Here is a 13,229-nt window from a genome sequence, read left to right as displayed (position 1 = left end):
TCCTTTCCACCCTCTTGGGCTTCTCTTTTAACCTGTGGTAAATTCTTACCAGTGCACTCAATTCTTGGTTTAGTAGTGCACAATCTCCCCTTCTCCCAATTACTATCCCTCACAAGACGAAATTCTAGCTGGAAGCATGTACTCATCAGCTAATTCTGCTGCCCTTCTCACTTCCTGAACTTTCTGTTCCTCCATGTGATTTCTTACCGTCTCTGGAAATGAACTTTTAAAATCCTCCTGCAGAATAGTCTGTATTAGAACCTCAAATCTCCTATCTATTTTCAAACCACATACCCATCGATCAAAATGACTATGTTTAATTTTTTCAAACTCAACAGAAGTCTGACCTGGTTCCTTCTTTGTGTTTCTGAACCGCTGTCTATACACTTCTGGTACCAATTCATAAGCACTTATAATAGCCTGTTTATCCTCTTCATAATCTCTTAACACCTCATCGGACAGTGCGGCAAATACCTCACTCGCTCTGCCTACCAGTTTAGTCTGAATTAGCATGACCCATAAATCCTCGGACCACTCTATCTACCCAGCCAATTTTTCAAAAGAAATAAAGAAAGGTTCAACATCTTTCTCGTTAAAATGTGGCAGAGTTTTGACATATTTTTATATATCACTACTTGCTCTTTTAATCTCCATCTGTTAACTTGACTTGACTGACTAAGTCACAACTTCTCAAGTTCAAATTCTCTCTTTTTGCTCAGCTAAGAACGTTCTCTCGCTTTCTTTTCCCTCTCTTTCTTTCCCCTCTCATTCTCTTTCCCTTTCTTCTCTGCATCTTTGCTCAGCCAAGAACCTTCTCTCTCCTTTTCATCTCCTCTCCCTCACTTCTCTCTCTCTCCCTTTCTCTCTCCCCCCTCTCTCTCTTTGTTTATCTTCTAACTCAATTTTCCTCGATTGTAATTGAAGTTTTTCTACCTCGACTGCACTTGTCTGTTTCTCTGACACACCTCAGTGTTTGAGTAACTTCTTTACAGTTTCAGCTTTACTTTTATCCTTGGTTAAACCCAAATCTAACTTATTTGCTAATTCTAAATGTATGGTTTTTTTCTTTCCTTCTAAACTTTCTTGGCAAATTTGAGAATCCCAGAACCTCCTCAGCAATTTTAAGAGCCATTTCACTTTAAATTTGATGAACTACAAGTCACCAAAAGTAAACAAATTGTCTCACCTACATTTTATTTAAAGAGGTAGGACACTTAACCTGCAAGTGTTTAAATCTGCTGGGATTTTTCATACCTCCAAATCTATTCAAATCTGTCTAAAACAGTTCAAATCCCAGTCGAGCCCCCAAAGTGTTACAACACTGGGTAAACCCTCCTGCTTATTTTAAAACCAGCAACACAGAAAAGCTTTATCCCATGCAGTGATCTGTAAATATTTGAGCGGCCAAGAACTATTTAAAGTAAAAATTAACAACTTTATTTCTTAAAGTATAACAGAGAATAATTAACAGCTATTTGCAATTCCTTCCCCAACGTATCTTTTACCTTCCCTTCTATAATACTCGTCTGATAAAACTCCCAATTAAGGTTTACAGAAAAATTTAAATTTTAAAACCCCGCCAGTGGTTGAATCTTCTCTTTATCTTTGTTGGTAGATTGGCTCTCCAGGTCTGTGTTGATGTTTTTTCTGTTTGCAAACTCCTTCTCTAGACAGATACCTCTCAGAGAGTTCTGACTGGCAGTCTATAGCTGTTGGTCTGGTGGCAGTTCTCCTCCCAACTGTTCACTTTTCCCTGTCTTATACCCCAAAGCACTGGCTTTTAAGATTGTCAATATACTCAATTCAAACTTGATTGGAATTTAGTATTTTTGGGGGTATAATTTAAACTGATTGGCGTAATTCAATTCTGTTTTGTTGTTTCCAGTCAACCAGCTAGCCCAGTAGCTGGATTACATGTTATGTTGTGTCTTCTTGAGAACACTTGGTGCTGTCACTGCCAGCTTTTACTCTCTTAAAAGTACAGTAAGGCCATATCTTCATAACACAGTTTTCCATGTTGTGAAAATATATTTGGACTCAAATACCCTTACATTTGTTAAAAGTAAAAATGCAATGTTTTATCCATTTGTCAAGAATATGCTGTCAATTTCAGTACAATAATTTGTAATGAAAAACAAGCATTATGGTTTCAGAATTAGTGCTGTGTTTAGTCACTTTGTAGGAGTGTCAGTGAGCCTCCTGACCAGAAAAAAAAACACAGAAATGACTTAATGTCTGTGCCCCCTGGCTTAAGGTCAAGCCTAAGATTTTGGTTTTGTGGTCATGGATCATGCTCATGTCAAGTGGCTGACAAGTAGTATGATAATAGGTGGCTAAAGTTAGAGAAAGGAGGAAGTTGATGCTATTGTGGAAATGCTTTTAAGTTTCCTTTTAGTGACTTAAACTTTTGAAATTTGCTGCTCCGTCCTCATACTGTTCCTTTCTCTTGAATTTGGTTGCACATAGTGACTACTGGTGCAAGCATGTGAACCACCTTGTGACCATTCTTGTGGCTCCTGATGCTTTCCCCAGCCCAGTCTCAGCGCAACCCCTCCCCTGTAGTCTAAGTTTTGTTTGACACGTTTTTCATCAGCCTTTTGGCATTTGACCAACAATGTGGTTTTTACCCCCTGCTTAATGTTCTGGTTTCCTCCCCAAAACACTAGGTAATAGCGGCTGACTGCAAAAGGGTCACAGTGCTAAAGTACTTCCTGGAAGCTCTGTGCGGCCAAGAAGAACCTCTGTTGGCATTCAAGGGTGGAAAGTATGTGTCAATGGCACCCATCCCAGACAGCCTGGGAAAGGAAGATGGAAGCCAGCAGGGAAAACAACTGGAGGATCAGGTACAGTACACCAGAGGGTTTTTTTTTTTGTTCCATTTCCTGAAATTCCACTGCTGCTACGAGATCCACATGCTGTTTTCTATTTCACTTTTAAATGGATGATTTAATGGAGCTAACCTTGGAAAGGTCAAGGTTCAGGAATAGGATAAAGTTTATAGCTGTGGCACTGATTTCACAGGGGGCCCTGCTTGGAGCACTGATACAGGAAGAGACAAACTCATTGGTTTGTGTGGAAAATTGAGCAGCAGCCCACATCCTGATATGATTAGGGATTTTGCTGGTTCCTGCTTTTTCATATGCTCCCTTAAAGCTGCACTATCCCCAGTCCTTTATTCACTAAATTCTTTTCTCCCTCGGAATCGATTCATCACGTGGATGCATGAGCTTGTGCATCCCTCACGTAGATTAGACAATGCAGAGCTGAATCAGCTGCTTCCTGCTTTGGCTCTGTTTATTAACGGATTGAATAGTCAATGTAAACAAATTCCTGACTGCCTTTGTGTGTTTCTGTTTTTTGATGACATCTCTAGTTGATGGGCTGCCATGTTGGTTATCAGTGCTAATGATGGCTGTCAGCACTACAGTAACTACAGCTGAAACCAGGAAGGCACCACCTCTTTCCCCTTATCACCTTGACCACATAAGTAAGAGTTCTTACACAGAGATAAAAATATATACTGTTAGGAGCTGGTAATTTAAGGAAACATTGGTACATTGAGTAGCCTATTCTCTCAGGTGATTTGATCCTAGCAGGTATGCACTGTACAGTGGCTCCATTAACTAGCCTTTTTTCCATATCACAGAGTATCCTTACCAAACAAATCTTTAGATTTCAATCTTGAAATCTCCAGTTCCGCCATGTTTGATGTCTAGCAAACTAGCAGCACCACTTCTTTCAGTCTCTCCCCATTGTCTATAATTATTAGCCTGTATGTCAATTTTCTCCAACTAAATGTTTGTAAGACCAAAAGATGTCTTTGGTCCCATCGGCAAACTCCATTGCCTAGCTACTGTTTCCACCCCTGTCCCTGTCAACTGTCACCAGTCTTTTTGGCCTTGGTATTGCATTTGCTTCTGTGATGAACTTACAACACACATCCATGTCTAATTCAATATTATTTGACTCCATTCTGCCTAAACCTGTCTCTTGCTGAATCCCTCATTTGTGCCTTTTTATCTCAGGATTTTATAATTCCTACACGTCCCTCCTGACCTCCCATGTATTCTACTTCTAAATATGAAGTGTTTCAAAACTCTTCTGCCTGTGCCCTAATGGCTACCCTGTGCTCACTGACCTAGTTAAAGTTGTCTTATTTTTAAATTCTCATTCTGTTTACAAATCTCTCTATGGCCTTTCCTTATTTCTGTAATCTCTTCCAGTCCCACAAACTTGTAATATGTGTACTGTTCCAATTCTGGCCTCTGACATCTTGACAATTTCCCTCTCTAAACCTCTCCACTTCTTTTTCCTCTTTTTGTAAGAGCATGGGCAGTAGAAGCAGGAGCAGGAGCAGGCAATTCAACCCCTTGGGTCTGCTTTGCCATTTAATACGATCATGGCTGATCTCATCCTGGCCTTAACTCCACTTTCCTGCCTGCTCTTCATAACCCTTCAATCCATTAATAATTAAACATCTGTGTAGCTCCTCCTTAAATTTACTCAATAACCCAGCATCCACTGTATTCTCGATTGTGAATTCTGCAGAGACATGATCCTTTGAGAGAAATAATTTCTCATCTGTGTTTTAAATCTGCTAAACCTATGATCCTTCTTTCTAGATTGCCACATATGAGGAAATATCCTTTCTACATCTACTTTGTCAATCCCTTTAACCAACTTATATACTTCAATTAGATCTCCTCTCATTCTTCTAAACTCCAAAGAGTATCGGTCTAAATTGCTCATCTCTCTTCATAAGATGAATCCCTCAACTCTGGGATCAATCTAGTGACCCTCATCTGAACTGCCTCCAATAATTTCTACATCACTCCTCAAGTCAGGGGGCCAAACTTGTACGCGGTACTCCAGGTGCAGTCTTACAAATGTCGGTATAGATGAAGCAAAAACTTCCCTACTTTGAAACTGTATTTCTTTAACAATAAATGCCATAATTCTGTTTTTCTGCTGTACCTGTAGACCAGTTTTCAGTGATTCGTGCACAAGGATACTCAGATCCCTCTGCACCAAAGCACTCTGAAATTTCTCTTCATTTAGATAATAAGTTGCCTTTCTGTTCCTCTGACTAAAATGAATAACCTCATGCTTATCCGTCTTAAGCTTCAACTGCCAAACTTTAGCCCACTTACCTAATCTCTCCATATCCATTTGTAAATTCCTTATTTTTTTACCTTGCAGATCATTTTCCTACCTGCTTTAGTGTCATCTGCAAATTTGGCTAAAATACTTTGTTACCACATCCACATCATTAATATTGATTATAAATAGTTGAACCCAAGGGCCGAATGCTGTGGCACCCCACTAGTTACAGCTTGCTAACCAGAAAAAGAGCTATTTATCCTGACACTCTGCTTTTTGTTGGTTAGCCAATTATCTGTCCAAACTAATATATTATCCCTAACCCTGTGTGATCCTATGATATTGCTGGAAAGTTATTTATTTGACCAACCTTTCTGTCACTTGCCCTAATATATCTTTATGGAACTCTATGTCAGGTCTGCCTGATAATGCTCCTACAAAGACTTTGGGATGATCTGATACATTAAAGATGCATAATAAATACAAGTATTTTCTATCCACAACATGACTCTGCAATATTTTCGATGTTACTGTATGTTCAACCATATAAAATGCTCGCAACAAATTGAAAATCAAATGGGCCCTTGCCTTCTCCCTTCCTATCCTTTTCAGTATATTAACAGAGTAACATTAGGTTTGATGTATTTAGCCCCAATGTCCGTAGACTACTGAGGGGAAAACCACAAAGTTCCTGCTACTCATCATGACCCATGCTTTGTGTGTGTCATTCAAGTCCTGTAGGAGCTTGCCATTGAAGTATCTTGTGGATGAGTGGTCTGCTACTCTTACTGTCGAGGCTGATATGAAGAATGACCATGTAGGGAATGCTTCAGACACAAACAGATGTCTTTCAAACTTCCCCGTCACTGCCTTAAAGATAAAATGGGGGAGTGGGATTGGGGGTGGAAGAAGGAAGGGAAGGGTACTTGTTCCAAATATTTGATGATTAGTTGGCAAAGAGGAGCCTGGAAAGTACCACATTACCAAGGGAACATTCTTTTGTTTAGTGATTGTTGCCAGCAAATACTTAGCATCTGATTTAAGTCCTGAGAGGATTTTGTCAATTTAAATAATATTTTAGCAGAACCAAGGTAAGATGGTAAAATTTGTAATTGGCAGAAAGGTGCAGTGATAATGCCTGATCTCTGCCACAATCCAGTTTACTTGGTTAATGACTCACAGATCTACAGTACAGAAGGTCTCAAAGCTGCTGTCACTGAGGCAAGGATCTTCATGTGCTGCCAGAAAATAACGCAAGGAGCCAACATCTCTCAACTTTCTGGAGATGTCACTATTGGAAAGAAAACCCATTTATTCTGAATCTTTCAGGCTTTTTTTTCTAATAATTTTAAACCAGCGACAGCTGGCCCTCTCTAAGGGCTGAGCACATTTATGCAGGGCAAATAGAATAAATCTTTAAAACATCATATCGGAACATCTCACAGACATTTGAGCTGCAAAGGGTATCTATTTCACCTCATTGTGTTGGGGTCACAGTTTATAGTCAGCCTCATCCTTCCCAGTTTTCATTCTTTGATACCCTAAATGATAACTTAAATCACGAACAAAAGTTGCTTTAAAACCGCCCAGTATTAAAAGTGCTGACTTCTGTTGAGGTTCACAGACCCCATTAGACCTTCCTGTGTCAGCCTCTATTGTAAGCATCAGTACTTTTCTGACTGCCAAAAATATTAAATCTGAGTCTTAACCTGTCCTAATCTGATATGTACAGTTTTATATTTAACTGTGGATAGCAGCTGAGAGTGGGCATTCTTTCCTGGGTACATTCCCACCGCTGTCATAGCCCACTCAGAACAGAGCTGCAACCTTGTGACACTTCTGGATTGTTCAGCCCACATGGTACTGTATGGTCCTAAGCCAGCAAGTTTTTCACTATAATCCTCGCCTCATCTTTCTGGCTCATTTTATTGTCATAGAAATTTGTTTTTTATCTAATGTTCTCAAGCAGATGGAAACTGGTGGCTTTTGATACAAAGCTACTATCCATGAGGCATGCAGAAGGCACGCCAGTGTTTGTCTTCCCTCTTCCCTTTAAACTAAATAGAATATTTGCTAGGTAACAGTATGAGCCAGTCGCCAGTGTTAGCTAGTGTACATACATGATTGGTGGAGCCCTGTACATCACTGTATTGTGGTTCAGAAGCTGTCAATGCTGTACATGTACATCTGATGTGAAACTTAGAGAGTAAACTCAGTGCTCTGAGACTGCTGGTGCCTCTCCAGCCAAGGGTTTATGCTGTCTGAATCCAATATCAACACTGTATTAATGTAGCCTCGGGCAGACACCAACAAGTCTACTGTTCAGTTATTTAAGTTCAAACCTCTTTCAATACCACGATGTCTTCTTAGTGGAATATTATAATAAACCCCAAAACTTAAATCACTGCTGACAATTGCTTTAAAAATCTGCTCAATATTAAATCCTGCCAAAAATTATAACGGTCAGAGTTTTTAAATGCCTGATTATCTAACTTCTATTTTATTGCTAAGTTTTACTGTTTCTTTCCCCTGCCTGGCTTTCTGTGGACTGCTGATATGATGTGGTCCTTGCATCAGCTGGACAGCTGAGGAGTGCTCCAGACTAGCCAGTTCTTTATAATGTGGAGACTGAGTTTTGATCTTTAACAGTAGGTTTTAATGTGGTATTCCTGCATGGTGAGAACTTTATGCCGTTTATTTTTGAAATGTTACCTCCTCCTGGTGATCGGTAAAGTCATTGAAATGTTAGCATGTGGTCTTGCTCCTGAATAATGCTGACTAGCAAAGTCCATAACTCAAACCTGGTATCTGCTGAGTTAGCTAATCTCAAGAAGCAACAGTAGAAGCAGAGATTGGCCTTCATACTCCTGACAGCACAATCAGTCCATGCTGGCTGATGATTGACTGTCAGCTTTTGCTGTTTAGGCTTTACACCTGCAGAAGAGCTACTTGGGCTGACAAGGTCTGTGCAGTTGTACTCTGATATGAGTCACCACTTACAAATAGGGAGAAGGTTTGACTAGAAGCTAGGGTGTAGCCTCCTGGGTTTTTTTTTGTATTTTGTACAAAAACCTTTGATTGACAGTGACCTTTTCGATGACAATGCTTGTTGAATACACTCTCAATAGCTAGCAGTACAATGAATATTCCATCAGTTATTTCTCTCAGAGTAATGTGCTGTGGCACATAAGGCCTAGAGCTGTGTTGCTCTGGCTGGAGTGATGTCCAAGGATTCAACCTACACAGTGAATTCTCATGAGTGAATGACTCAGCTGTGCAATGGTGTGGAATATGTTTCAAAAAATGTTTTCCCACTTAAGAAGTGATGGATGAGATGATCAGGTCCCAGTCCTTTGCACAGAGCCAGGTGAGGTATTTGGAAGCAGACCCTTAAGGCTGCCTGGGGTGACTGCAGGATAGATCCTTGCTTTGTGTGGATTGTGCTTGTCATATGTGGTTAGCTACCCAATTCTGTAGCTTTCCCTCCCTGACCAGCAGTGCATTGTGATGGCATAAAACTGTATCTGGTCTGTCTAAACATTCTGATGTAGAGCATTTATCCATTCGGCAAGGCATGTTCAAATATCAGTCATTACTGAATTTGAATTTAGGAATCTGCTAGGTTTGGAGTTCACTAGAGCTACCAGACTGCCTTGAGAATCCATGTTTGTCTAGATTTCTGGCAGCTTCTCTTCTTATCAAGGCGCTATTAATCAGTGAGGCATGAATGTGACATGGCTCGAGTCTGTGTTCCTGTGCTTTTGTTTAATGTATAGAGCTGAATATTGAAGATGGCAGGGCCTTGCTGTATCTTGTTAGTAGCAGTCTCATTTTTCATTGTTCCTCACTTCAGTTCTGTTGCCAACCATTTGTGTACAGGAAGAAGATGTCATCATTGAAGAATACGAAGGACAAAGCTCTGAGCCCGATGGCAGCGAAGGGGAAGATGATATAAAGGAATTGAGGGCAAAAAAGCAAGCGCTAACTAAAAGATTTGCCGAGCAGCAGCGCAGACAGGAAAAAATCCAGGTACCCAAGGCTCTTCACTCGGGAAAAAAACTTTCCATCTTTTTTTCTTTCTTTTCTGTCAGCCTTGAATAGGAGCCAGAAGCATCTGTCTAGCCATATGCTTCAAACTTTTGTGCTATGCAGAGCTGGTTATAAAATAGGCAAACCAAAGACCCTTTTGGGAAAATGCACATGTGTGCCCTCGAGGCTTTGGCTTTGGTCCTGAACAGACTCGAGTTATTTTTCCAAACCCAGCTTAACCTTTTAAAAGTAAGATAAATGTTTTAAAATGTTAATATCAACAGCGTCGGATGCTTTCTCCTGGATTTATCCATTCAGAAAAAAACATGTTTTCAGACGACTTCTCCCAAAGACACATTTATTCAAGTTAGTTATATGTTTTTACATTTTGAACTCACTGTTCAGGTCCCAGTGTCTCGTACTAAAATCATTAAAATCAATCACTGACTTTGTTAACCTGTGCACCAGTTAGAACTGATTTCTTATTTTTGAAAGGATTAGTTCCAGCTTTAGTTCCATTAACTCTTTAACCACTGAAATTTGGCTTGCATCACATTACAACCAAGCTCTCTGCACTGTTTCCTATACTTAATTCATTATGCACAGATCTTAACGTCAAGACCATGACCCCTAGAGGTCTCAGGTAAGAGTCTGGAGCAACAGAGAGAAGGATAGTGTTTCATGGAAAAAAGACCATAGGATGTACATTTATGTAGTGCCTTACAAAACCCAAGGATGTCCCAGAGGTGCTTTGCAGTCAATGATGTATTTTTTAACTTTAATCTTTGATGAAATGCAGGACTGAGCAGCAATTTTCACTGAATAAGCTCCCACACACATTGTATTTTGTTCTTTGCCAGGGATACCTCAACAGCAGAGAGAGGTGCTCCATTTCAGGTTAATCACAGTGTCGCTTTTTCAAATCTTGTTTCTGCAAATCTCAAAAGGACATTACAAGTTTATGTAGAAGGTGACTTTAGTATAGGATGTGGTTATTAACTAAAGCCACAAGTGTCATTAGAAGAGTAGATACTACACTCTTCAGATTTGAGTTGCAGAATAAACTGTTGCCAGTCCATGGGTGAGAACTCCAGTTAAAACTAAAGTAATCTGGATTAATGATCTACTCCATACCAAATTAAAATAGGGAAGGAAACTCAAGGAACTGAATGGCCTACTCCTGCTTGTATGCTTTTATCAAATAGGAAATGGACAGGTTCCCAATGTGAAGGAGGAATGTACACAGTCCAAACAGGTTTAAACCAAGATTGTAGTACAAGTGAGATGGACTGATGAGTCTTTTCTTGTTTTCCTTTAATCAGTTCTGCAGTTCCAAGTCCTGTTCCAGTTTTGTTGTTGAAGATCTCTTCTCCCACCTCAAACGTTTCCTGAAATAATTATTTATTTCTGCTGTGTTCAACCTTCATTTTATATTTCTCTTGGCATTTTGTCATGTGATTATTTTATCCTCCTTTCTTCCCTTAACCTCACCTTTCATACCACAATCCCCCCCCCCCCCCCCCCCCCCCCCCCCAACCCCCCGACTACCATCCCCATCTTGCTAACTCATAGGGCCTCAAAGAACAAAGAAATTTACAGCACAGTTACAGGCCCTTTGGCCTTCCAAGTCTTTACCGATTCAGATCCTCTATCTAACCTGTCGCCTAGTTTCTAAGGATCTCTGCTCTCTGCCCAGTCATGTGTCTGTCTAGACACATCTTAAATGACTATTGTACCAGCCTCTACTACCTCTGCTGGCAACATATTCCAGACACCCACCCTCTGTATGAACTGTCCATGCACATCTCCCTTAATCATTTCCCCTGTCACTTTGATCCCTAGTAATTGAGTCCCCCACTCTGGAAAAAAGCTTCTTGCTATCCACCCTATTTATACCTCTCATGATTTTGTAGATCTCAATCAGGTGCCCCCCCCCCCTTAGCCTCTGTCTTTCTAATGAAAATAATCCTAATCTACTCAACCTCTCTTAGCTAACACCCTCCATACCAGGCAACATCCTGGTGAACCTCCTCTGCACCCTCTCCAAAGCATCCACATCCTTTTGGTAATGTGGAGACCAGAACTGTACGCAGTATTCCTAATGTAGCCGAACCAAAGTCCTATACAACTATAACATGACCTACCAACTCTTGCACTCAATACCCCATCCGATGAAGGACAGCATGCCGTATACCTTCTTGAACACTCTCTATCAACTTGCATTACCACCTTCAGGGTACAATGGGCCTAACACCCAGATCTCTCCCTGTACATCAATTTTTCCCAGGGCTTTTCCATTTACCCATATAGTTCGCCCTTGAATTGGAATCTTCCAAAATGCATCATCTCACATTTGCTCGGATTGAACTCCATCTGCCATTTCTCTCCAGTCTATCTCTATTCTACTGCATTCTCTGACAGTCCCCTTCACTATCTGCTACTCCACCAATCCTAGTGTATTCGGCAAACTTGCTAATCAGAATACCTATAGATTATTTATGTATATCACAAACAGTAGTGATCCCAGCATGGATTCCTGTGGAACTCCACTGGTCACAGTTCTCCATTTTGAGAAGCTCCCTTCCACTACTACTCTCTTGTAGACGCATTTCCGAGCTTGCCTGAGCCTTGTACTTGTGATGACACTACTCCCCTGCTAAACAACTCATTTGATATGCTTTTCACTTCCTTGTCTCTGCCAGTTTGTGATTTCACATTAAAATCCGTTTGTGGACTCACTGGATTAAGTTTGGTCAAAGAGACAGTGGAAGGTTTGAGCTGAGTTAACCCTCCAAACCAGAATTGTTAAACTCCTAGCCAAACCAGGCAGAGTGAGAGTATTCTGAATTACTGAAGTTGTTGACTAATCCACTTGGCTCATCACTAGGATCCAGACGTACAAATCTATCATCAGAGGCTATTCAAAGTCCCATACACATCATTAGTTTCAGTGTATTGACTAACTATTGCTGAGGTATATCTGTTAATGTGATTTATCCATATGGGCAGAATATGTGTACTGTATATTCAGCCCAGCGCCACCTTCTCAAAAGCAATTAGGGGATGGGCAACAAATGCTGGCCTTGCCAGCCGCACCACATTCATGAATGAATAATGACTGTTAAATCTGCCTGGGTGGATTTCCCAGTAATTTGGTGCAAATGTTAATAAATATGGGGATCCAGTTCTTTGTGAATCAGGCACCCAACTGATCACAAAAAGGATTGATCTTTCCCACAAGCTGACTTAATGTGACAGTCTGTGCTGTCTTATTCATAATGTTGTAATTCTGCTTCCAAGCTAACCCCCTCCGAATTTTCGATAGCCCTGGAAAACAGTTGTATTTCTCAACTTGGCTAACATCATAGCTTTCTGTAAGCTAACCAAGTATTACCTTAACGTGACCCCACCTCATGTACCATCATATCTTCCTGAACCAGGCACCAAGTTAGTTGGAGTAGCAATAACTAATTACAGAAGTGGATGCAACAAGCTTCAGTGAAACGTTGTGTCAAGTTAATCAGCCTCTGCCAAAAGAAACAAAAACAGAAATTGCTGGTGAAATTCAGCAGGTCTGGCAGCATCTGACAGAAGAAAACAGAGTTAATATTTCAAGTCTGGTGACTCTAACAGAACAGATAGCAGCTAGGAAAACTTGGTATTTATGCTGAAGGTAAAGTTGATAGAGAGATGAACAGATAGGTGTAGATGGACCCCAAAGAGAGAGAGGGATATGAAAAGGCAACAAGGGAATTATGGATGGCAGGTCAGAAGAGAAGTCAAAAAGTGTGACGCTGGAAAAGCACAGCAGGTCAGACAGCATCCGCGAAGCAGGAGAATCGACGTTTCAAGTATAAGCACTTCATCAGCAATGTGGGGGCAAGGGGCTGAGAGATAAATAGGAGGGTTGGGGATGGGGCTGAGGGGATGGTAACTGGGAAGGCGATAGGTAGTTGCAGTTGGAGGGGAGTGGTGATAGGTTAGAGGGGAAGATGGAGCAGATAGGTGGGAAGAAAGATGGACAGGTAGGACAGTTCAAGATGGCGGTGCCGAGTTGGAGATTTGGATTTGGGATAAGGTGGGAGGAGGGGAGATGAAGA

At 40.8% G+C, this 13,229-nt stretch overlaps 1 protein-coding gene across 1 annotated transcript in view; it reads left to right on the top strand.

The window, feature by feature from the left end:
• Window positions 1–13,229, top strand: part of smg6 (SMG6 nonsense mediated mRNA decay factor) — a 488,459-nt gene that overhangs the window by 311,097 nt on the left and 164,133 nt on the right. Inside the window, exons 13-14 of the mRNA XM_087977135.1 lie at window positions 2,667–2,843; window positions 8,980–9,129. Of these exons, the coding sequence (XP_087833261.1) occupies window positions 2,667–2,843; window positions 8,980–9,129 (327 nt within the window). The remainder of the gene's footprint in view (window positions 1–2,666; window positions 2,844–8,979; window positions 9,130–13,229) is intronic.

This window comes from Chiloscyllium plagiosum, unplaced genomic scaffold (assembly GCF_037043375.1).
Source record: "Chiloscyllium plagiosum isolate Xiang-an unplaced genomic scaffold, Cpla_swu_hap1 HiC_scaffold_31, whole genome shotgun sequence".
NCBI classification, from domain to species: Eukaryota; Metazoa; Chordata; class Chondrichthyes; order Orectolobiformes; family Hemiscylliidae; genus Chiloscyllium; species Chiloscyllium plagiosum.
Note: the sequence above shows the minus strand (reverse complement) of the source record. Positions and strands in the feature narration are given on the sequence as shown.